The sequence below is a fragment of the Ailuropoda melanoleuca genome, chromosome 8 (genome assembly GCF_002007445.2).
Source record: "Ailuropoda melanoleuca isolate Jingjing chromosome 8, ASM200744v2, whole genome shotgun sequence".
Taxonomy (NCBI): Eukaryota; Metazoa; Chordata; class Mammalia; order Carnivora; family Ursidae; genus Ailuropoda; species Ailuropoda melanoleuca.
This window is the reverse complement of record NC_048225.1, coordinates 51,929,760-51,953,036: the sequence shown is the minus strand read 5'-3', so window position 1 is coordinate 51,953,036 and position 23,277 is coordinate 51,929,760. Positions and strand designations below refer to the sequence as shown.

The 23,277-nt window shown below is 37.6% G+C and overlaps 1 protein-coding gene across 1 annotated transcript in view; it reads right to left on the bottom strand.

The window, feature by feature from the left end:
- GDPD4 (glycerophosphodiester phosphodiesterase domain containing 4) overlaps positions 1-23,277 on the bottom strand; it is a 95,718-nt gene that overhangs the window by 12,774 nt on the left and 59,667 nt on the right. Inside the window, exons 13-15 of the mRNA XM_019809757.2 lie at positions 6,055-6,202; positions 1,649-1,731; positions 849-898 (exon numbers count right to left, since the gene is read on the bottom strand). Of these exons, the coding sequence (XP_019665316.2) occupies positions 849-898; positions 1,649-1,731; positions 6,055-6,202 (281 nt within the window). The remainder of the gene's footprint in view (positions 1-848; positions 899-1,648; positions 1,732-6,054; positions 6,203-23,277) is intronic.

The following is a 23,277-nucleotide window of genomic DNA, read 5'->3' as shown; positions in this document are numbered from 1 at the left end:
ACTGTACCAACTTTACCTAAGGCTCCAAGAGCTATGGAAGAAATCTATCATGTATTGCCCAGTCCTTTGCCTCCTAATTGGTTTTCCTTTGACCTGCACTGGCTTCCCAACCACTCACTAACTGTGTGATTATCCCCACAGCCTCCTGAAAAATAAAATCTAGCTTCCTTTCCCCTTACTGGGCCTATCTCACTTCCTCAGCCCCTGAGTTATTCTGCAAAATAATAGTTATTCTGTTATTCTTCTCATTTGAAGCTCATTTGCCATCTCATGATTGCTTATGTGCAGAGCTTCGACTCTAGTCCAGCATTTCAGGATCCCTGCAGTTTTCTCCCTCCACCCTCCAACATACATCACCCATAAGTGAAGCCCTATAAAACTCTAATGGGCATGACAGCTACTTTGATAGCTGGACCTTGGTGCCTAGCCCAATGCTGTCAACTGTCTACTTTTGCCTGTTCCTCAATGCTCTTTGGGGGCCAGCCCTCTTCTCTTAGGGCCACCCTCCATGACAGCTTTCAAGTTGTCTTCAGCCCTTCTTAGAGTGCCTGGCACAAAGGGGGTACTTGATAACTAACTGTGTGAATAATTAAGGTATGAACAAGTGAACAAATAAACACCCATGCTCAAAATCTTCCAAGAGGTCTCACTGCCAAAGGATAAAGTCTAAAATGAAGCCTGACGTCAAGGGTCCTCCAATCTACAATTCCCAGCTTCTCCCTGGTCCCCACCTCCCACTTTCCCCAGACTCCCCCAGCTCTTGTCAGAGAAATGAAAAGCAGGCTCCATATCCTGGAAGCAGTAGGTAAGGATGAAGAAATAGGAGCAGGGCAGACCTCTGACTTTACCTGGGCGAATGCTGGCATTATCGAACGCTTCTTTTTTGCGCTCTCTCCACCTGGAAGGGAAGAGACTATTCATGAGCCTTAAAGACCTCTTCCAAAAAAGAAAATAATCCAAAGCAGTGGTCAGAAAAGAAACACCATACAGTCAAATTCTCATTTAAGAACAAGGTTTATACTTTCCTCTTTAAAGTATAACTCACGAATGATGAAATGATGGGTGTGATGAGGTCTGAAAAACTATGGTCTCCTCTAGCTAAAATTCTTCTACCTGGATGTTTCCTTTCCCACCGTGAATCTTGCAATCCTGCAATATTTGCCTTGCAGGATTCTCAACTATCATCTTCTTGGACAGATAATAAGACTATAGCCTAGAAAGAGGCAGTGATTTTCCAGGGCCACCCAGAAACTAAGGGACAAAGCCAGGACTAAACCCCAGGCTTCCCAGTTTGTGAACTTGCTTTGTTTCACGGAAGGTGGGAAGATAAGGCACTTGCTCTGTACAACCTCCAACCTTTGTCCTTTTCCAAATGGTCTACAATGAATCTAATCTGTAGTAACAGGATTTGACTAGGCCTGAGGACCTTATCCTTAGAATATTGTCCTGTGTTGAGGTAAAAAGAATGTGAGGAGGTACAGGCAGCATGAGAAGTAATGAGAGATTCAGATTATAAACCCTGTCTTCCTGAGAGCTTGCCCTGTGGGATTACAGGAAGAATCTAAGTGTTTTTTCTGAACTTTCCATAAGAACCACTTACACTTTTATCTTGGGAAAAATCCATTTAAAATTGCAAATATAGGCTTACCAATGAAAATAAAATATGGTAACAATGAGAACTGCAGAAACACTATCCATGAGAAGCCACATGAACATATAGTAACCTGGTGTCTGCAAAATAGAAAACAAAATAGTTTTAAGAAACTACAGTTGGAAGGGATTTTAGACAAAGGGTCAAGTCCCTTGCTCTGCTGCCAGAACTGGGGGAAGAGCAGGGAGGGCAGAGCAGGAGGAAGAACTCTGATATGGAGTCTCAAACACAGAGAGTACCTGCTCATAACCTAACAATCACCCCTTATATGTGCAGGGAACTCTACAAGGGACAAACACTTCATACCCTTCATCTCCTTTAACCCTCAAAGACAGAGGAGTCCCAGAGAAGTCACATAGCAAGTCTATTCTGGACCCAGGACTACAGCCAAAGTTTCTTGAGTTCCACTGCTCTGTATTTTCATTGTATGGCTTCCCGAACCTGTCTGCACATTGAAATCTACGTGGGCAGCTTTTAGTAGTACAGGGTCATAGGTCTCACTACATACTCAGGAATTAGAATTTCTGCATTTTGAACAAGCTTCCCAGGTGATGTTGAAGCAACTAGTCTGTGAGCCAGCATCTAGGAATTTTTGTTCTAAATCATCATGCTTCAAATAAGTATGTTGAAATTGTAACTCCCTCTTAGCTAACACGCCCCCTTCTCCATGCTCCTTTGCCCGAATCACCCAGAGCTTCATCTCCTGGGTCCTCTTGTGTGAGTTTTATAATTACCTGATTTGATTCTCCCTTTCCACCCCCATTGTTACTTGATGCCTGGGGCTGGCACTTTTTACTTTTTCTTGAGCTTCTCCTCACCCTATCCCAAAGTCTTTCCATGAGCTGAATAATAACATTAATAATAATAAGACTAATGGTCATGATGACAACTAAAATTAACAACAACTAATAATTAATGAGCACCCATAAGAGCTAAGGAAGCATTCTAAGCACTTTAAGGGTGTTTTCACATCCCATCTTCACAACAGCCCACTAAGCAGGTATAGTAGAAGCCCTCAGCCAACTTCCACTAAACCCAGGCTCTTTTTTTTAAAAATTAGTTAATTTATTTATTTGAGAGAGAGAGAGAGAGCACAAGCAGGGAGAAGAGCAGAGAGGCACCACTGGGGGAGCCCAATGCACGACTTGATCCCAGGACCCTGAGATCATGACCTGAGCTAAAGGCAGATGCTTAACAGACTGGATCATCCAGTCACCCCTAAACCCAGGCTCTTAATCCCCTCTGGGAAAGAGTGACTGATAGCCTGACCTGCTCCAGGATTCCCAGCAGGTGAGCTGTCCATTTACTAAGAATCAATTGTTCCTGCTTCCTAAAATGACTTAGAACAGTGTACTTGTTACAACTGTGCAGTGTAATTAAATGTTACTCAGATCTGTAAAGCTAAGTGAAAAAGAAGCACGCCATTTTCAAGAAAACTAAGCCAATGCTTTGAAAATCTCAGTGAACACAGAAGAGATCATTAAAAAATAAACTACAACTGAAGGAGGTGTGAGTGAAACACTGTAAGAGATTGGGATAAGAGGATGATGAAAATCTCGGTGAATCCCTCATTCAGACTTTCTCCCAATGACTTTATGTTCTTGTTCTGCTTTAAAGAAACAAAACTGAGAAATCGTAGCTGGTTCATTTGGGTGTTTAAATAAACAAATGAATATAGGATTCCACCAGCTGAAGTAACCTCAAAGACCTTGACGCCATGTTACAAGGTAAATGAATATTTTAAATTAAAATAAAATGTGTGAGGTATGTAGGTGATAAGATTGTTTATAAAAATGACAATATTCCACCCAAAATGCAGGTCTGTATACAGTGTGACTTTGCTGTTCCTCCCCATCAGGAAATGAAGTCTATTTCTCTCCTATCCCACCTTGAAGCTGGACTTGGCCATGTAATTTTCTTTGGCCAATGGAACATTAGCAAAATCACACCTGGGAAACCTTGAAAACTGTATTGCATTGGGGCTTCACCTCTCTTGCTTGCTGGGAACCCACTGCCACCAAGTGAACATGCTCAAGCTGGCCTCCTTGAGGATGAGTGATCACATAAGAGAGACCCCAGGCATTCCAGGTAAGATCCTAGACATATGGATGCACCCACCCTACACCAAGCTAGCTCAGACCACAGGACCACGTAGCCATCACAAAGAATATGACAAATAAATATTTGTTTTAAGCCACTACATTTTAGGTGTGTTTTTTAAGTAGTAAAAGCTGATAGACTGTAAATACACACACACATGCATGCACGCACACATAAACACACATATTTATGATTTCCCACTTTAACTTTTTCAATTAACAGACCAATGATCAGATTAAACTGTGGTGGATAAAAGTACTTCTGTTGTACTATCATTATCCCCAATTTACTAATAAACAAACAGAGGCATGGACAAGCTAACTAACATTTCCAACTTCACACAGTTAAGTGGTACAGCCAAGATTTAAATCTGCATATTCTAACTCCAGAATGTGAGCTGCTTGGGAAAGCCCTGAGGATACTGGTCCTACTTTCCTGAACAAAGTGACACTGGGTCCTTTAAAAAAGCCACAGCCAGGTGTAGAATAAAGTATTTTAACTTTATATCCTTTTATACTTTTAAAATTTTGAATCATTATTTCAAATAGTATCAAGTATTAAAATAAAAAGATTTAATAAAGCTTCATTTAATATATCCAAAGGGACAACTTTGAAATATGACTGACTTAGGATTACGGAGGGGTGATGATTGAATTTCATATAATGAACAGGCTTACTTTGTAATCAGTTTGAAAAAACAAAATGTTAGAAAAATATATAGTACATGTATGAAGGAAAATTGTATGAGGTCAGACAAGTAGAAAGGCTTCATCTAGCCAAGGGACCTGCCATCCAAGGTTTTCTTCAGGGTCATCTCCAGAAAGCTGCACAAGCCAGCGAGAAAAAAGGTGTCAGTAATTTTACACTGCCACCACAGGGCCTCAATGCAGGCCTGGCTCTATGAGATTTGCCCTGACCCTGATTCCCTTTCTCCCAGTCCTGATCCAAAACATGGGCTAGTGAGGCCAGAGGTATGGAGAAGGCAGCCTGAAATATTTATGCTTCTTATTTGGGCTTCTCTGCCTAAAGATTTACCTTTTAAGACAGCCTGGAGTTTGGGTGTACTCTCAACTAGACACTTCTATTCTGAATTGAGACTTTTTGGTGATGGAAGTGAAAATTTGAAATTATCTAAAAGTGACTAGAAAAGTTACAGAACCTGAGTAAGATTTCATTCAGGAGCAGGGAAAGGCTAGCTCAGAGAGCAGTTTAAACAGTCAACGAAAAGAAATTAAGTTCTTTTCTGTTGTACACTATTATGTCCGGCTCAGTCAAGCTACTCTACATGAGTAAGAGTTCTGTAGCAGGGGCGCCTGGGTGGCCTAGTTGGTTAAGTGTCTGCCTGAGGCTCTGGGGTCCTGGGATGGAGCCTTGTGTTGGGCTCCCTGCCCAGCGGGGAGTCTACTTCTCCCTCTCCCACTCCCCCTGCTTGTGTGCTCTCTCTGTCAAATCAGTAAATAAAACATCTTAAAAAATAAAAAAAGAGCTCTGTAGCAGTTAACTGGTTATCCAAGGCTGCTCCTACAGATAATAAATGATAAGATTTTAGCTGTGATTATAACTCACATGTTCAGGTCCCTAAGTCTCTGGCAATAAGCCACATCAGGGCTAGGAGGAGCAATCAAGCTAGGTGGGCTGGACACTAGCTTTCCTTTTTTTTTTTAAATTTTTATTTTATTTACTTATTTTGAGAGACAGAATGCAAGCAGGGGGAGGGGCAGAGGGAGAGAGAGAGAATCTCAATCAGACTCCACGCTGAGCTGAGAGCCCGACACTCGGCTTAATCTCATGACTCTGAGACTGGCTCTCCTTTTCAAAAGCATTTTGTTCAGGACACACAGTTTTCACTTTGGAGTCAAATATACTTGGTTTTCTCCCCACAGCCCATGCCACTGTCATCACTGCCATGCCTCTAGGAAGGTGGGACTACTGTAACAAAACTGTGGAATCAGACCTCATTCTGAATCTTGCATGTGACTATGCCTAAGAATCTTAATATCTTCAAACTTCAGTTTCTTCATAGGGATAATAAAAATGACTCAGAGGATCAAATTACATAATGCATGAAAAATACACTGTGAAAATTCAATAAACGCAGTTATTATAACATACTAATTTCTCTCTGGAAAGCATAGAAGGATCTGGATGAGAGAAGGGAGAACGCCTCATCTCCAATATCACAGAGGTCTCTGCTATTAGGTAGCTCCCAAGAGGCCTGCACAGTGGACAATGTAGGGGTAGGGTAAGGGACTTAGACTCCTACTGTATCAGACTTGAAAGAACAATCTGGATAACCAGCTCACCATTAAGAAGTAAGGCTGATTTAGCTGACTCAGGATGTGAATATTGTCTGTGGTCACTGAGTGAATCCTGGAGCACCAGGCCAGTGAGTAGAGCCAAGGTTCATTGACGAGGTATAAGTTGATTTTGATGTTAGCTGCTTTATACTCTCTGGAATAAAAACAGAACCCACAGGGAATTTAGACTTAATCTCACTTTCCTCATCTAAAAGGGTAACGACCACCATGTTTGTGACAGGCTGCTGCTTAAAACACTAGAAGCAGCCGGTCCTGTGACAACTTATGATAATGCAGAATGGGTTCATGCTGCAATGAGGTAAAGGACTGGATTTAATACTTCTGGTCCTGTACCAACATGGTATGTTAGTAAACTGGATGTCCTGATGGGAATAAAGAAAGTAGAAAAAAAAGAGAAAGCGCTATTCGTAGCATTTGCCGATTTCCACGGTGTAAATACTCCTCCATAGCCAATTTTAAGCTACCACTGGTAAAACAGATTTGTAAAGTTTCTGAATATTTAATAATTGACTCCCATGTGCTGGCATGAACCAGCTCCAGCACACTACTGTGTAGCAACTATACTTTCATCAGAGCACTTACCACTCTCTACTGTATTTATCTGCTTTCTTATTAGTCTTCTTTACTTGACTATAATCAAATTAAAAGTAGAGACTACGTATTATTCATCTCTGTATATCCAGTACCTAGCATAATATCTACCTTCATAAATGGTAAATAAAGGAATGAATAAATGCATACCAATCTGGTGAATATTTAAATTTCAAATATAAAAAGTTTTATATAAGCATTGAGTAGAGACAATGAAAATGACAATGAAACCAACACTCAATGCACAAACTGTCAGATACCTGTATATTCTCCATAGAGAAAAGAAAATAAGTACTGAAATACCTAGCAAGTCTAGTCAAGTTATCATTTTAAGTAATCAAATTTCTTACAAAATACACCATGTAAATGCCTTCAAAAAAACTTTTTTTAACCTGAGATAGTAAACAGCTCTGTACAAGCTTGGGTTTGAATCTCAGCTCTGTCATATACTAACCTGGCAAATTCTTAGGTTCAACGTATAAACTATAAACCATAAATAATAATACTGCCTTTGCATGAGTGTTTGCAATTAATTATCCAATAAGTTAGAATTGTCTCTAAGACAATTCTACAAATCATCTACAAATAATTTTTTTAAAAAAGCTACTTTTTAAACTTTTAAGACCAATACAAAAAATCACATTTACATATATTAATGATGAATATATAGAAACTAAAATATCAGAAACACAATATCATTAGCAATTAACAAAGAAAATAAAATACTGTGGTATAAATTCAGCAAAACAAGTACAGGATCTATAAGCTGAAAACTACAAAGTGCTGATGAAAGTAATCAAAGAATATTTAAAAAAACAGACAGACATACGTGTTCATAGACTAGAAGACTCAATGCTGTAAAGATGTTAATTCTCAAATTGACCTGCAGGCTTAATGCAATTCCTATCAAAATCCCAAGGTATTTTGTACAACTAGGTCAACTGATTCTAGAATTATATGGAGGGGTGTCTGGGTGAGTGGCTCAGTCGATTAAGTGTCTGCCTTCAGCTCAGGTCATGATCCCAGGGTCCTGGGATTGAGTCCCGCATCTGGCTCTCTTTCACTTGTGCTCTCTCTCTCAAATAAACAAATGAAATCTTTAAAAATAAAATAAAATAAAATAATATGGAAAGACACAACCCCAAAATAAAACAATCTTAAAAAAGGAGAATAAAGTGGGAGGGAGTCACTCTACCCATTCTAACGCTTATTATATAGCTACAGTAATCAAGATGGTGTAGTATTAGAGAAGGGATAAGCAGACAGATCAATGGAACATAATTTCAAACCCAGAAACAAACCCACACAAATATGCCCAAATGATTTTTTTTACAAAGGTGTAGAAGGAATTCAACGGAATAAGGACAGTTTCTCCAACAAATGGTAGCAGAGCAATTGGATAGGCATAGGCAAAAAAACAAACAAACAAACAAACCACGAAACTTGAGATATACCATACACTTTATATAAAAATTAATTCAAGACAGATTACAGACTTAAATATATAAAACTACATAAAATATATAAAACTCATTTCAGGGGAAAAACTTTAAAAGAAAATATTTGATATCTGAGGGTTAGACAAAGAGCTCTTAGCCTTGAACTAAAAACATGATCCATAAAAGGGGAAACTGATATGCTAGGCCTCATCAAAATTAAAAAACTTTTGCTCTGTGGAAGACCCTGTTGAGAGAATCCTACAGACTAGGCATAGACTGGGACAAAATATTTGCAAACCACAGTTCCAACAAAGGACTAGTATTTATAATATTTAAAGGACTCCAAGTAAGACAAACTCAAAAAGACCCACAATGAGACACACTCTAACCAAACTTTCAAAAGACAAAGACAAAGAAAGAATCTTGAAAGCACCAAGACAAAAGCAACTTGTCACAGACAAGGAATCCTCAAATGAAGTTATCCCCAGATTTCTCATCAGAAACTTTGAAGGTCAGAAAGCAATGGGCCCATATATTCCAAGTATTAAAAGAAAAAAAAACCTATAAATCAGACTCCTATCACAAAAAACAAAACAAAACAAAAAACTGCCCTTGAAAAGTGAGGGGGGAAATTAAGGCATTCCCAGATAAACTGAGGGAGTTTGTGGCCACTAGACCTGCCCTGCAAGAAAAGCTCAAGGGGTCCTGCAAGGTGAGAGGATGGGGTACTAGACAGTAATTCAAAGCTGTATGGAGAAAGATCTCAATAAAACTAAATATCTGGGCAAATATAAAACCAAGTATTATTGTAACAATGGTTTGTAACTGTACTGTTTGTTTTCTACATAATTTTAGAGACTAATACATCTAAAGAAAAAACAATTGGTCTAAAAGATAGTATCCCTGTACTTTTGGTTTGTAACTCTACATATAGTTTCCTATGTAATTTAAGAGACTAATGCATTTAAAAGAATTACTAGCTTATGTTTTGGAGCACACCATATATAAAGATGTAATTTTCTGCTATCAACAACCAGAAGAGGTAAGAATGAAGCTATAAAGGAGCAGAGTTTTTGTATGTTATTGAAATTAAGCTGGTATAAATTCAAATCAGTGTTATAACTTTAGGATGTTAAATGTACTTCCCATGGTAACCACAAAGAAAATAGGTATAGAATATATACCAAAAAAAAAAATAAGGAAAGGATTTAAATATTTTACTACAAAAAAATCAACTAAACACACACATCCATAAAATAATATTACAGGAAGTAAGTGACACAAAAGTTACAAAGGCACACAGAAATAACAGTAAGAGATGACAGAAACAAAATAACAAATATTTACAGAAATGACAAAAGTAACAAAATGACGTAAGTTCCTCCTTCTCAGTAGTTATTTTAAATGTAAATGGATTGAACTCTACAACAGACATTGGCAAAATAAATAAAAACATATGACTCAACTACATGTTCTCTTAAAGAAACTCATTTTAGATCCATAGACACAGATTACAAATGAAGAATGGAAATAAGATATTCTGTGCAAATAGTAACCCAAATCAGCAGAGGTGGCTATACTGATATCAGACAAAATAGGCTTTATACCAAAAAAGGTAACCAGAGGCAAAAAAACCCCCACTATATATTAAAAAGGTTCAATATGGCAAGAAAACATAACAATTATAAACATTTATGCACCTAATGACAGACCAAGAAAATGTGTAGAGCAAAACCTGATGGAATTGAAGGGAGAAACAGACAGATGTACAATGATAGTTGGACACTTCAATACCCTACTATCAATAACGGATAGAACAACCAGATTAAAGAAAAGTAAGGAAACAGATAACACAAGAAACTATACCTAAAGACATATACAGAATACTTAACAATAACACCCATATACATTATTCTTTTTTTTATTTATTTATTTGTTTATTTATTTATTTATTTGACAGAGACAGCCAGCGAGAGAGGGAACACAAGCAGGAGGAGTGGGAGAGGAAGAAGCAGGCTCCTAGCGGAGGAGCCCGATGGGGCTCGATCCCAGAACGCTGGGATCACGCCCTGAGCTGAAGGCAGACACTTAACGACTGCGCCACCCAGGCGCCCCCAGCATATACATTATTCTTAAGTGCATTTTACATTTTAGAGGATAGAACATATATTAGGCCACAGATTAAGTCTCAATACATTTTAAAAGATAGTTATCAGGGTGCCTGGGTGGCTCAGTTGGTTAAGCATCTGTCTTTGGCTCAGGTCATGATCCCAGGGTCCTGGGATTGAGCCCCCTGTCGGGGCTTCCTGCTCAGCGAGGAGCCTGCTTCTCCCTCTCCTCCCCACTTGTTATCTCTCTTTCTATCTCTGACTCTCTCTCTCAAATAAATAAATAAAATCTTAAAAAAAAAAGATAGCTATCATACAAAGTATCTTACAATCACATTAGGATGAAGCTAGAAGTCAATAACATAAAACTGGAAAATCACATATTTGTGAAAAATTAAACCACACACTTTTAAACAATCAATGGATAAAAAAAAATCACAAGGGAAATTAGAAAATACTTAGAGATTAATGGAAATGAAAATACAACATACAAAAACGAACGAATGGGATGCAGCAAAAGTGGTGATAAGGGGGAAATTTATAGCTATATTTAAAAAACAAGAAAAATCTCAGGGTGCCTGGGTGGCTCAGTTGGTTAAGCATCTGCCTTAGTCTCAGCTCATGATCTCAAGGTCCTGGGATGGAGCCCATCGTTGGACTCTCTGCTCAGTGGGAAGTCTGCTTCTCCTGCCCTTCCCCCAACTCATGCTCTCTCTCTCTCTAATAAATAAAATCTTAAAAAAAAAAGAAAAATCTCAAATCAACAGCCTGTCTTTATTTCTCAGAAACAGATATATCTAGAAAGAAGAAACTGACTCAATATAGCAAAAGGAAGAAAATAATAAAGACTAAAGCATAAATTAGAGAAAAAGAAAACCTATAGGGAAAAATCAATGAAACCAAAAGTTAGTTCCTTGCATAAAATCAACAAAATTAATAAACCTTTAGCTAGATGGACTAATAAGAAAAAAAGAAACTCAGATACTGAAATCAGAAATGAAAGGACATTACTACCAATTTTACAGAAATAAAAAGAATTACAAGAAAGTACTATGAACAGCTGTACCCCAGCAAATTTGATAACCTAGATGAAATGGACAAATTCTTAAAAACACAGACCCTACCAAGACTGAATCATAAAGAATTAGAAGATGTGCATAGATCTATAATGAGTAAAGAGAACGAATCTTTAACCAAAAATATCCCAACAAAGAAAGTCCTAGACCCAATGATTTCAATGGTGAATTCCACCAAACATTAAAAGAACTAATGCCAACCCATTAGGATGGCTACACCAAAAACCCAGAAAACAAAGATACGGAGGATATGGAAAAATTGGAACCTTTGTGCAATGCTGGTACAGCTGCTGTGGAAAACAGTATGACAATTCTTCCAAAAAATTAAAAATAGAATTACTACTTGTTTTGGAGAGACGGCAGAGTAGGAAGATCTTGAACTCACCTCAACCCAAGGACACACAGAGATAACAGCAACATCTATGTGAGTAACTTTGAAAACTACCTGAAGATGGGCAGAACAGATCCTCCATACCTAATCATAAAGAGAAGGCCGCATCAAAAATGGTAGGGGGCAAAGACTTTGCTCAGAACCAAATTCTTGGTGGGACAAACCACAAACAGGAGTATATCACAATCACAGAGAAGCAAGAGGATCAGACTCCACACCAGGCATCCCTGGCAGAGGACATGCACTGAAAATGGGCCCACTTTGAAAACGGGCAGTTCCAAGAGCTTTAATTATCTGCAGGGTTTAACTCCGTGACCTTTAAAAATTCAGGAGACTTACTTCTGGGAGAGCTGGGGATGACAGGAACCTGAGTTCCTGCACATAAAGAACCAGCATATTAAATAACTAGGCTGAGAAATAGAACAAAAGCAGCAGTTTGAAAAGTGTCTAGGGTATATGTAAATGAGATTTATTGACCAATCTTAGAACATGTGTGGGGAGAGGGCAAGAATCTACAGGAAATTTCTCAGGGAACAAAAGTGCTAGCAGGCAGCATTTGTTTTCCACTCTCCCAGCCCAGATAGCCAGATGCTTGCAGGAGCCAGTGCTAACATTCTCCATCTACCTTGCTAGAACCACATGTCCTGTCCTGGTGTTCCCCTGCAGACCCACCTCATCCAATCTAGAGGCAAGTGTCCCTCCAAAGTGGCTCCTGCCCCATCACACCCTAAGTCTGCCCCAGCTGGACCAGCACCACTCCAAAGTGACTCCTGCCCTGGGGTTGTGGAAAAATAACCCCCACACAAGTGTGCCCACAGTTCTTGCAGCCTGGCCTCTTAGCTGGCCACACAGGGAGCAAACACTGCCCTTTCGTGTGCCTACGGCTGTGGCAGGAGAGGCTAACAGCAGAGAGTGAGGCTGACTGCTGGCCCCATCCACCAACAACCCAGTGGCTGCTGCACGCAGGCCCCTCAACAACATGGGGGCCAAACCCTGACTAGTGCATCCGCAGCAGGCAAAGCAAGTCATTGCAGCCAGCTGGCTGAAGGCAATCACAGCCCAGCTACAATAGGAGGGTGCAAGCAGCTCACACAGGGGACACTCCTAGAGAACCTGGTTCTGGTAACCAGAGGGGACTGTGCCATAAGGCAGCACAGGACCTCTTCTACAAAAGGCCACTACTTTCAAGACCAGTAGACATAACTGCTCAAGCTAATACACAGAAACAAACACAGAGAGTTAGACAAAATGAAAAGACAGAGGAACATGTCCCATATGAAATAACAAGTAAAAATCACAGTAAAAGAGCTAAATGAAATGGAGATAAGCAATATACCTGATAAAGAATTCCAAATAATATTCACAAACATACTCAGTAAACTTGAGAGAAGAGTAGAGGAACTCAGTGAGAACTTTAACAAAAAGACAGAAAATACAGAAAATAACCAGTCAGAGCTGAAGAATCCAATAACATACATACATATATATATGTACACACACACACACACACACACACTAGAGGGAATCAATAGCAGATTAAAGGATGCCAAAGAATGGATCAGCAATCTGGAAGACAAGATAATGGAAATCAACCAAGCTGAACAGCAAAAAGAAAAAAGAATAAATAAATAAATAAAACTAAGTTAAGGGAACACAGTGACATCAAGTGTAATAACATTCACATTACAGGGATCCCGGAAAGAAAAGAAAAAGAGAAACGGGCAGAAAAATTATTTAAAGAAAGGATAACTGAAGACTTCCCTAATCTGGGGAAGGAAACAGACATCCAGGTCTAGAAGCAGAAAGAGCCTTAAAAAGATAAACCCAAGGAGGTCCGCACCAAAACATATAAAGTAAAATGGCAGGGTGCCTGGCTGGTTCAGTCAGTAGAGCATATGACTCTGAATCTCAGGGTCTTTAGTTCAAGTCCCACACTGGGCATGAAGCCTACTTAAAAAAAAAAAAAAAAAGCAAAATGGCAAAAAATAATGACAGAGGAGAGATAAAGTGTTTCTCAGATATATAAAAGTTGAAGGAGTTCATCACCACTAAACCAGATTTATAAGAAAGGTTAAAGAGAATTCTTTAAGTGAAAAGAAAAGGCTATAATTAGAACAAAATTATGAAAGGGAAAAAATTCACAGGTAAAAGCAAATATAAATTAAAGGTAATAACCACTTATAAAGCCAGTATAAAGGTTAAATCACAAAAGTAGTAACACTAATCATACTTAGGGGTGCCTGGGTGGCTCAGCTGGTTAAGCATCTGCCTTCAGCTCAGGTCATGATCCCAGGATCCTGGGATGGAGTCCTGAGTCTGGCTCCCTGCTCAGAGGGGAGTCTGCTTCTCCCTATGTCCTTCCTTCCCACTCATGCTCAGTCTCTTGCCAAAAAAATCCCCTAATCATATCTATAAAAAATAATATCTATAAAAAATTTTGTATATCAAAAGGATACACAAAATAAAAAGATATAAAATATGATATCATATGCATAAAAATGGGGGGGGAGTAAAAATTAGTGCTGTTAGAATGTGTTCAAACTTAAGTGACCATAAACTTAATGTAGACTGCTACACACTTAAGATGCTATATATAAACTCAACAGTAACCATAAATCAAAAACCTGTAATAGATACACAAAAATTAGAGAAAAGAATCCAAGTATACCACAAAAGAAAGCCATCAAAGCACAGGGAAGAGAGCAAGGGAAGAAAAAAGAAACAGAGAACTACAAAAATAACCATAAGACAAATAATAAGATGGCAATAACTCCATACATATTAATAATTACTTTAAATGTAAATGGACTAAACACTCCAATCAAAATACATAAAGTGACAGAATGGCTTAAAAAAAAAAAAAACCAGGGGCGCCTGGGTGGCACAGCGGTTAAGTGTCTGCCTTCGGCTCAGGGTGTGATCCCGGCGTTATGGGATCGAGCCCCACATCGGGCTCCTCCGCTATGAGCCTGCTTCTTCCTCTCCCACTCCTCCTGCTTGTGTTCCCTCTCTCGCTGGCTGTCTCTATCTCTGTCAAATAAATAAATAAAATCTTAAAAAAAAAAAAAAGACCAATCTTATGCTGCCTACAAGAGACTCATTTTAGGCCTGAAAACAAATACGGACTGAAAGTGAATGGATGGAAAAACTTACTCCATGCAAATGGAAGTGCAAAAAAATTTAAAACACCAAGACAGCAATACCTATATCAGACAAAATGGACTTTAAAACATAGACTATAACAAGAGACAAGGAACTGCACTACATGATGATATAGAAATTAATCCAACAAGAGGATATAACAAATATAAATATCTATGTACCCAATAGTGGGGCACCTGTATATATAAAGCAAATATTAACAGTTATAAAGGGAGAAACTGACAGTAATACAATTACAGTAGGGAACTTTAATACCCCTCTTAAAATCAATGGATAGATCACCCAGACAGAAAATGAGCAAAGGAACACTGGCTTTGAATGATACACTAGACCTAACAGATATACACAGAACATTCCATCCACAAACAGCAGAATACATATTCTTTTCAACTGCACAAGGAACATTCTCCAAGACAGATCACATGTTAGGCCACAAAACAAGTATCAATAAATTTAGGAAGACTGAAATTATATCAAGTATCTTTTCCAACCACAACAGCACGAAACTAGAAATCAATTATAAGAAAAAAAATTGGAAAAACCACAGACACTTGGAGGCTAACCAACATGCTACTAAACAACCAAGGGATCAATGAAGAAATCAAAGAAATGAAATTTACAGAAACAGAAATGAAAATGAAAGCACAATGATCCAAAAATCTTTGGACAAAGCAAAAGCAGTTCAAAAAGGGAAGTTCATAGCCATAAAGGCCTATCTCAAGAAACCAGAAAAACCTCAAATACACAACCTAATCTTACATCTAAAAGAGCTACAAAAAGAACAAACAAAACCCAAAACAAGTAGAAGGAAGGAAATAATAAAGATTAGAGTGGAAATAAAGAGACTAAAAAAAAAACAAAAAAACAAAAAAATTCAGTGAAACCAAGAGTTGCTTCTTTGAAAAAATAAACAAAATTAATAAATCTTTGGGCAGACTCATCAAGAAGAAAAGACAGATGACTCAAATAAATTCAGAAATCAAGGAGGAGAAATAACAATGAACACCACAGAAATACAAAGAATTACAAAAGAATACAAATAATTATATGTCAACAAATTAGACAACCTAGAAGAAATAAATTTCAAGAAACATAACAATTTTCCAAACTGAATCAGGAAGAAATAGAAAATCTGAACACACCAATCTCTAGTAATGAAATTTAATCAGTAATCAAAAAACTTCCAAACAAAAGTATAGAACCAGATGGCTTCATGGGTGAAGTCTACCAAATATTTAAGTAAGCATTAATGCCTATTCTTCCAAAATTTTTCCAGAAAATATAAGAAGAAAAAAAACTTCCAAATTCATTCTGTGAGGCTAGGATCACCCTGATACCAAAACCTGATAAGGACATTACAATAAAAAAGAACTACAGGCCAATATCTTTGATGAACATAGATGCAAAAATCCTCAACAAAATATTAGCAAACTGAATTCAACAATACAATGAAAAAATTATTCACCACAGTCAAGTTGGGATTTATTACAGGGACACAAGTATGTTCAATATTAGCAAATCAACCAATGAGATATATCCCATTAACAAGAGGAAGGATAAAAGCCATACGATCATCTCAAAAATGCAGAAAAAGCATGTGAAAAATACATCTGTTTATGATTAAAACTTTCAACAAAGTGGGGTTAGAGAACATACTGCAATATTATAAAGGCCATATATGAAAAACCCAGAGCTAACATCATACTCAATGGGGAAAAACTGAGAGCTTTTCCTGTACGATCAGAAACAAGACAAGATGTCTACTCTCACCACTTTTATTCAACATGGTACTGGACATCCTAGCTGTAGTAATCAGGTAAGAAAAAGGAATAAAAGGCATTAAAACTCATAAGGAAGAAGTAAAACTGTCATAATTTGCAGATGACATGATACTATACATAGAAAACCCTAAGGAGTCCACCAAAAAACTATTAGAACTTATAAATGAATTCAGTCAAGTTGCAGGATACAAAATTAATACACAGAAATCTGTTGTATTTCTATACACTAACAATGAAGCAGCACAGAGAGAAATTAAGAAACAATCCATTTACAGTCACACCAAAAAGAATAAAATACTTAGGAATAAATTTAACCAAGGAGGTGAAAAACCTGTACTCTGAAGACTACAAAACAATTAATGAAAGAAATTGAAGATGACACAAAGAAATGGAAAGAATTCCAGGCTTATGGAAAGAATATTGTTAGAATGTCCATACTACGCAAAGTAATCTATAGATTTAAACTATCCCTATCAAAATACCAAGAACATTTTTCACAGAACTAGAACAAATATCCTAAAATTTGTATGAGACCCCAAAACACCCCAAATAGCCAAAGCAATCTTAAGTAAGAATAAAAAAGCTGGAGGTATCACAATCCCAGATTTCAAGATATACTACAAAGCTGTAATAATCAAAACAGTATGGTACAGGCAAAACACAGACACACAGATCAAAAGAACAGAGAGCCCAGAAATAAACTCATGCACATCCAGCCAATAAATCTAGGACAAAGGAGGCAAGATATATAATTGGAAAAGGCAATCAGTTCAATAAATGGTGCTAGGAAAACCAGACAGCTACATGTAAAAGAATTAATGGGAACCACTTTCTTATACGACTCACAAAAACAAATTCAAAATGAATAAAAAACCTAAACGTGAGACCCCAAACCATAAAACTCTTAGAAGAAAACACAGGCATTAGGCCTTAGAAACATTTTTCCAGATATGTCTCTGGGCATAGGGGAAGAGAAACAAAAGCAAAAATAAACTATTGGGGCTGCATCTAAATGAAGAGCTTTTGCATAGCAAAGGAAACTACCAATAAAATGGAAAGGCAACCAACTGAATGGGAGCAGATATTTACAAATGATATATCCAATAAGGAGTTAAAAACATATAAATATCTTATATAACTCAACAACAGCAAAAAGTAATCTGATTTTAAAAATTGGTAGAGGATCTAAACACACCTTTTTCTGAAGAAGACATACAGATGGCCAAGAGACATCTTGAAAAGATGAAAAGATACTCAATCTCACTCTTCATCAGGGAAATGCAAATCAAAACCACAATGAGACATCACCTTACACCTGTCAGAATGGCTAGTATCAACAAGGCAAGAAGTAACAAGAGTGGTGAGAATGTGCAGAAAAAGGAACTCCTGTGCATAGTTGGTGGGATAAATTAGTACAGCCACTGTGGGAAACAGTATGGAGATTCCTCAAAATATTAGAAATAAGAATACCATAAGACCCAGTAATTCAGCTACTGGATATTTACCTAAGGAGAACAAAAATTATTTCAAAAAAATATATGCACCCCTATGTTTATTGCAGCTTTATTTACAATAACCATGATATGGAAGCAGCCCAAGTGTCTATCAAAAAATGAATGGATAAAGATGTGGTATATTTATATACAATGAAATATTACTCAGCCATAAAAAAGAATGAGATCTTGCCATTTGCAATAACATAGATGGACTTAGAAAATATGCTAAGTGAAATAAGTTAAAGACAAATACCATATGATTTCAATTATATGTGGAATCTTAAAAGCAAAGTAAATGAATAACCAACCGATCAACCAACCAACACATTAACAGACCTATAAATAGAACCGATGGTTGCCAGAGGGGATGGGGTTGGGAGTCTGGGCAAAATGGGTAAAGGGGAGTGGGAAACACAGGCTTTCAATTATGGAATGAATAAGTCATGGGGATAAAAGGTACAGCATAGGGAAGGAATATAGCCAATGGTACTGTAATTGCCTTGTATGGTGACAGATGGTAGCTACACTTGTGAGCGCACCATAATTTATAGAGTTGTAGAAGCACTACGTTGTAGACCTGAAACTAATGTAACATTGTGTGTCAACTATACTTCAATAAAAAAAAGAAATGTTTTGAGAAAAGTAAATTATGAGACCATATATATACTATCTATTCTATGCTTTAAGATTTGAGAAACTGAAGTATATTTTTATTAGAGTATTATTATATAGTATGTATTTTATTTTTTTAAAAGATTTATTTTTTTAAAGATTTATTTATTTTAGAGAGAAAGCAAGCAAGCGCAAGTGCAAGTGAGGGGAGGGGCAGAGGAAGAGGGAGAGGGAGAATCTCAAGCAGACTCCCCACTGAGCAAGGAGCCCAATGCAGGGCTCAACCACATAACCTGAGATCATGACCTGAGCTGAAATCAAGAGTTGGATGTTTAACTGACTGAGCCACCCAGGTGCCCTGGTGTGCATTTTACATTTGGAATTATTCGCTAATATACTTCCTATTTTAAACTCCATATCTAATTCCAGCTTTATATTATGTTCATAAGAAGGCTTATGTCCCTATTGTCATATCTAAAACTCAAACATAAAGTTTCTACAAATAAAAAAATAAAGAAGAGCAAATTAAACTTTCAGTGGAAGAAGAAAATAATAAAGAACAGAAATCAATGAAATGGGAAAGCAAATGTGCAATAGAAAAGGATAACAAAGCCAAAATTTTTTTGTGTTTTGAAATGATTAATAAAATTCACTAATACCTAGCAAGAATGACCAAGGAAAAGAGGAAAAATCAAAATTTCTACTCTCAAAATGTATTGGCAAATGACATATCTGATAATGGGTTAGGATCCAAAATCTATAAAATAATCCAGTTAAGAAATGGGCAGAAGACATGAATAGACACTTTTCCAAAGAAAAGTACACAGATGGCTAAAAGACACATGAAAAGATGCTCAACATCACTCAGCGTCAGGGAAATACAAATCAAAACCGTAATGAGATACCATCTCACACCTGTCAGAATGGCTAAAATTAACAACTCAGGAAACAACAGATGTTGGCGAGGATGCGGAAAAGAGGAAACTTTTGCACTGTTCCTGGGAATGCAAACTGGTGCAGTCACCGTGGAAAACAGTATGGAGGTTCCTCAAGAAGTTAAAAATAGAACTACCCTACGACCCAGCTATTGCACTACTAGGTTTACCGAAAGGATACAAAAATACAGATTTGATATTTGCAAATGACACTACAGATAAAAGATTAGTATCCAAGGTCTACAAAGAACTTCTCAAACTCAATACACAGGAAACAAATAATCAAATAAAAAAATGGGCAGAAGATATGAACAGAGACTTTTCCAATGAAGACATACAAATGGCTAACAGACACATGAAAAAATGTTCAAAATCATTAGCCATCAGGGAAATTCAAATCAAAACCACATTGAGATACCACCTTATGCCAGTTAGCATAGCAAAAACTGACAAGGCAGGAAACAACAAATGTTGGAGAGGATGTGGAGAAAGGGGATCCCTCTTACACTGTTGGTGGGAATGCAAGATGGTAGAGCCACTTTGGAAAACAGTGTGGCGGTCCCTTAAAAATTTAAAAATCGAGCTACCCTATGACCCAGCCATTGCACTACTGGGTATTTACCCCAAAGATACAGACATAGTGAAGAGAAGGGCCATATGCACCACAATGTTCATAGCAGCATTGTCCACAATAGCTAAATCGTGGAAGGAGCCGAGATGCCCTTCAACAGATGACTGGATTAAGAAGATGTGGTCCATATATACAATGGAATATTATTCAGCCATCAAAAAGAACGATTTCTCAACATTGCTGCAACATGGACGGGACTGGAGGAGATAATGCTAAGTGAAATAAGTCAAGAAGAAAAAGACAATTATATGGTTTCACTCATTTATGGAACCTAAGAAATAGGAAGATCGGTAGGAGAAGAAAGGGAAGAATGAAGAGGGGGTAAACAGAAGAGGGAATGAAGCATGAGAGACTATGGACTCTGGGAAACAAACTGAGGGCTTCAGAGGGGAGGGGGATGGGAGACTGAATAGGCCGGTGATGGGTATTAAGGAGGGCACGTATTGCATGGTGCACTGGGTGTTATATGCAAGTAATGAATCATGGAACATTACATCAAAAACTAGGGATGTACTGTATGGTGACTAACATACATAATAAAAAATTATTATTAAAAAAATTTCAGGGGCAGTTAAGCGTCTGCCTTCGGTTCAGGGCGTGATCCCGGCGTTGGGATCGAGCCCCACATCAGGCTCCTCTTCTATGAGCCTGCTTCTTCCTCTCCCATTCCCCCTGCTTGTGTTCCCTCTCTCGCTGGCTGTCTCTATCTCTGTCAAATAAATAAATAAAATCTTTAAAAAAAAATTTCAAGCATACACACACACACACACAAATACAGATTTGAAAGGGTACATGTACCCTCATGTTTATAGCAACATTATCAACAATAGCCAAACTATGGAGAGAGCCCAAATGTCCATCAATTAATGAATGGATAAAGATGATGTGGGGTGTGTGTACAAACACACACACACACACACACACACACACACACACACACACACACAGGAATATTATTCAGCCATCAAAAAGAATGAAATCTTGCCATTTGCAATGACACAGATGGAGCTAGAGTGTATTATGCTAAGTGAAATAAGTTAGTCAGAGAAAGACAAATTCCATATAATTTCACTCATATGTGGCATTTAAGAAACAAAATAGATGAACACCGAGGAAGGGGAAAATAAAAGAGGAAAGCAAACCATAGAGACTCTTAACTATAGAGAACAAACTGAGGGTTGATGGAGGGAGGTGGTTAGGGGATAAGCTAAATGGGTGTTAGGTATTAAGGAAGACACTTGTGATGAGCACTAGGTGTTATTATCTAAGTGATGAATCACTAGGTCTACTACTGAAACCAATGTTCCCCTATATGTTAACTAACTAGATTATTTTTTAAAAGGTTTTATTTATTTATTTGAGAGAGGGAGAGAGAGCAGAGCAGAAGAGAGGGGCAGAGAGAGAAGCAGGCTCCCCACTAAGCAGGGAGCCCAATGCGGATCTCAATCCTGGGACTCTGGGATCATGACCTGAGCCAAAGGCAGATGCTTAACTGACTAAGCCACCCTGGCACCCCTAAAATTAAAATTTTAGAACACTATAAAAATTCCCACATCAGAAATACAGTAGAGGGCATCTCTATATTCATATAATTTTGATTAAAATAATGTATTTAAAGCATTCTCAGTCAAAATGGCAGGGTCACAATGTCTTGTGACAGTGGTCAGATAGATTATGAAGTGAGCATAATCACAGAGAATGTATTGGAAATGTGATCATAATTACAAATATTCTGGTCATAAACATTATACAAATAACTTATGGTACAACTACTTAATTTCTTAAAATGTAGTGGTCCTTGAGGAGAAGGACTTGGAATAATGTACAACACATGAATTTATCACAGTCAGCTTTGCAGTATAGCTATAGGGAAAAACTTTTATTGTCCTTATTAGAATACATGGTTTCCTTAAGGAAAAGAATGGTGCCTTGCTTCTGACTTTTCACATAAAACTAGCACTTGTACATATTACTCAGTAAATATGTGCTGAGCTAAATTAAACTGCTTGACTTTAAAATAGGACTCAGGATATGATCCCTCCCAAATTTGATGCCAGCTGCCCATATAACTATAGCTAAGAAATAACTTTAAAGGCTTAGGGTAAAAGAATTTGGATTCTGGACTCTGTCAGACCTATATTTAAATCTCAGTTTGGGGGCACCTGGATGGCTCAATCGGTTAAGCAGCTGCCTTCCGCTCAGGTCATGACCCCAGGGTCCTGGTATTGAGCCCCCCCATTAGGCTCCCTGCTCAGTGGGGAGCCTGTATCTCCCTCTGCCCCTTCCCCTTGCTTGTGTGCTGTCTCTCTCTCTAATAAATAAATAAAATCTTAAAAAAAAATAAATCTAAGTTTGGTCCCCTACTGATCAAGTATATTAATTTTGGTCAATTACCTAGTCTGCTTGAACTTTTCATCTTTAGAAGCAATTTTCCTCATTCGCAAAAGGGATGGTGATAATTTCCAGGACATAGCATGTAAGGATGGTGATGATAAAAGCAGCAGCTAACACTTCATTGTGTACTTACACTTGCCCAGCATTTTGCATGTCCATAACATAAAGAATATTCTCACCTAATCTTTTAACCAGTCCATCATGTTATTGCTGTTCTTTTTTTTCCTTTTAGGTTATTGCTACTCTTAATTTACAAATGAGAAAACGGACGATTAGAAGTTTGTCCAAGGTCATGTGTAGCTGATGAGTAAGCCATGATGTGAAAAAGAGCCTGTGGTCTAACCACCACAGAACTTGACACATAATAAAGGCTCAATAAGTGGAAGCTATTATAATTATTTTTCAACTACTAGATTGATCTAAATTATGAGTAGGAGAGAAGGACATCATTATACAGCTATTTTCTATTTGAAAAAAAAAGTAAAGGAAAGAGAAATACACTCTAAACAGAAGTAGTAGTTGAGCAAAGAGAAATCTTCTCATTGGGAAATAGAGGTAAAACACTGCTAAAAGAAAAAAAACAATATTTCAT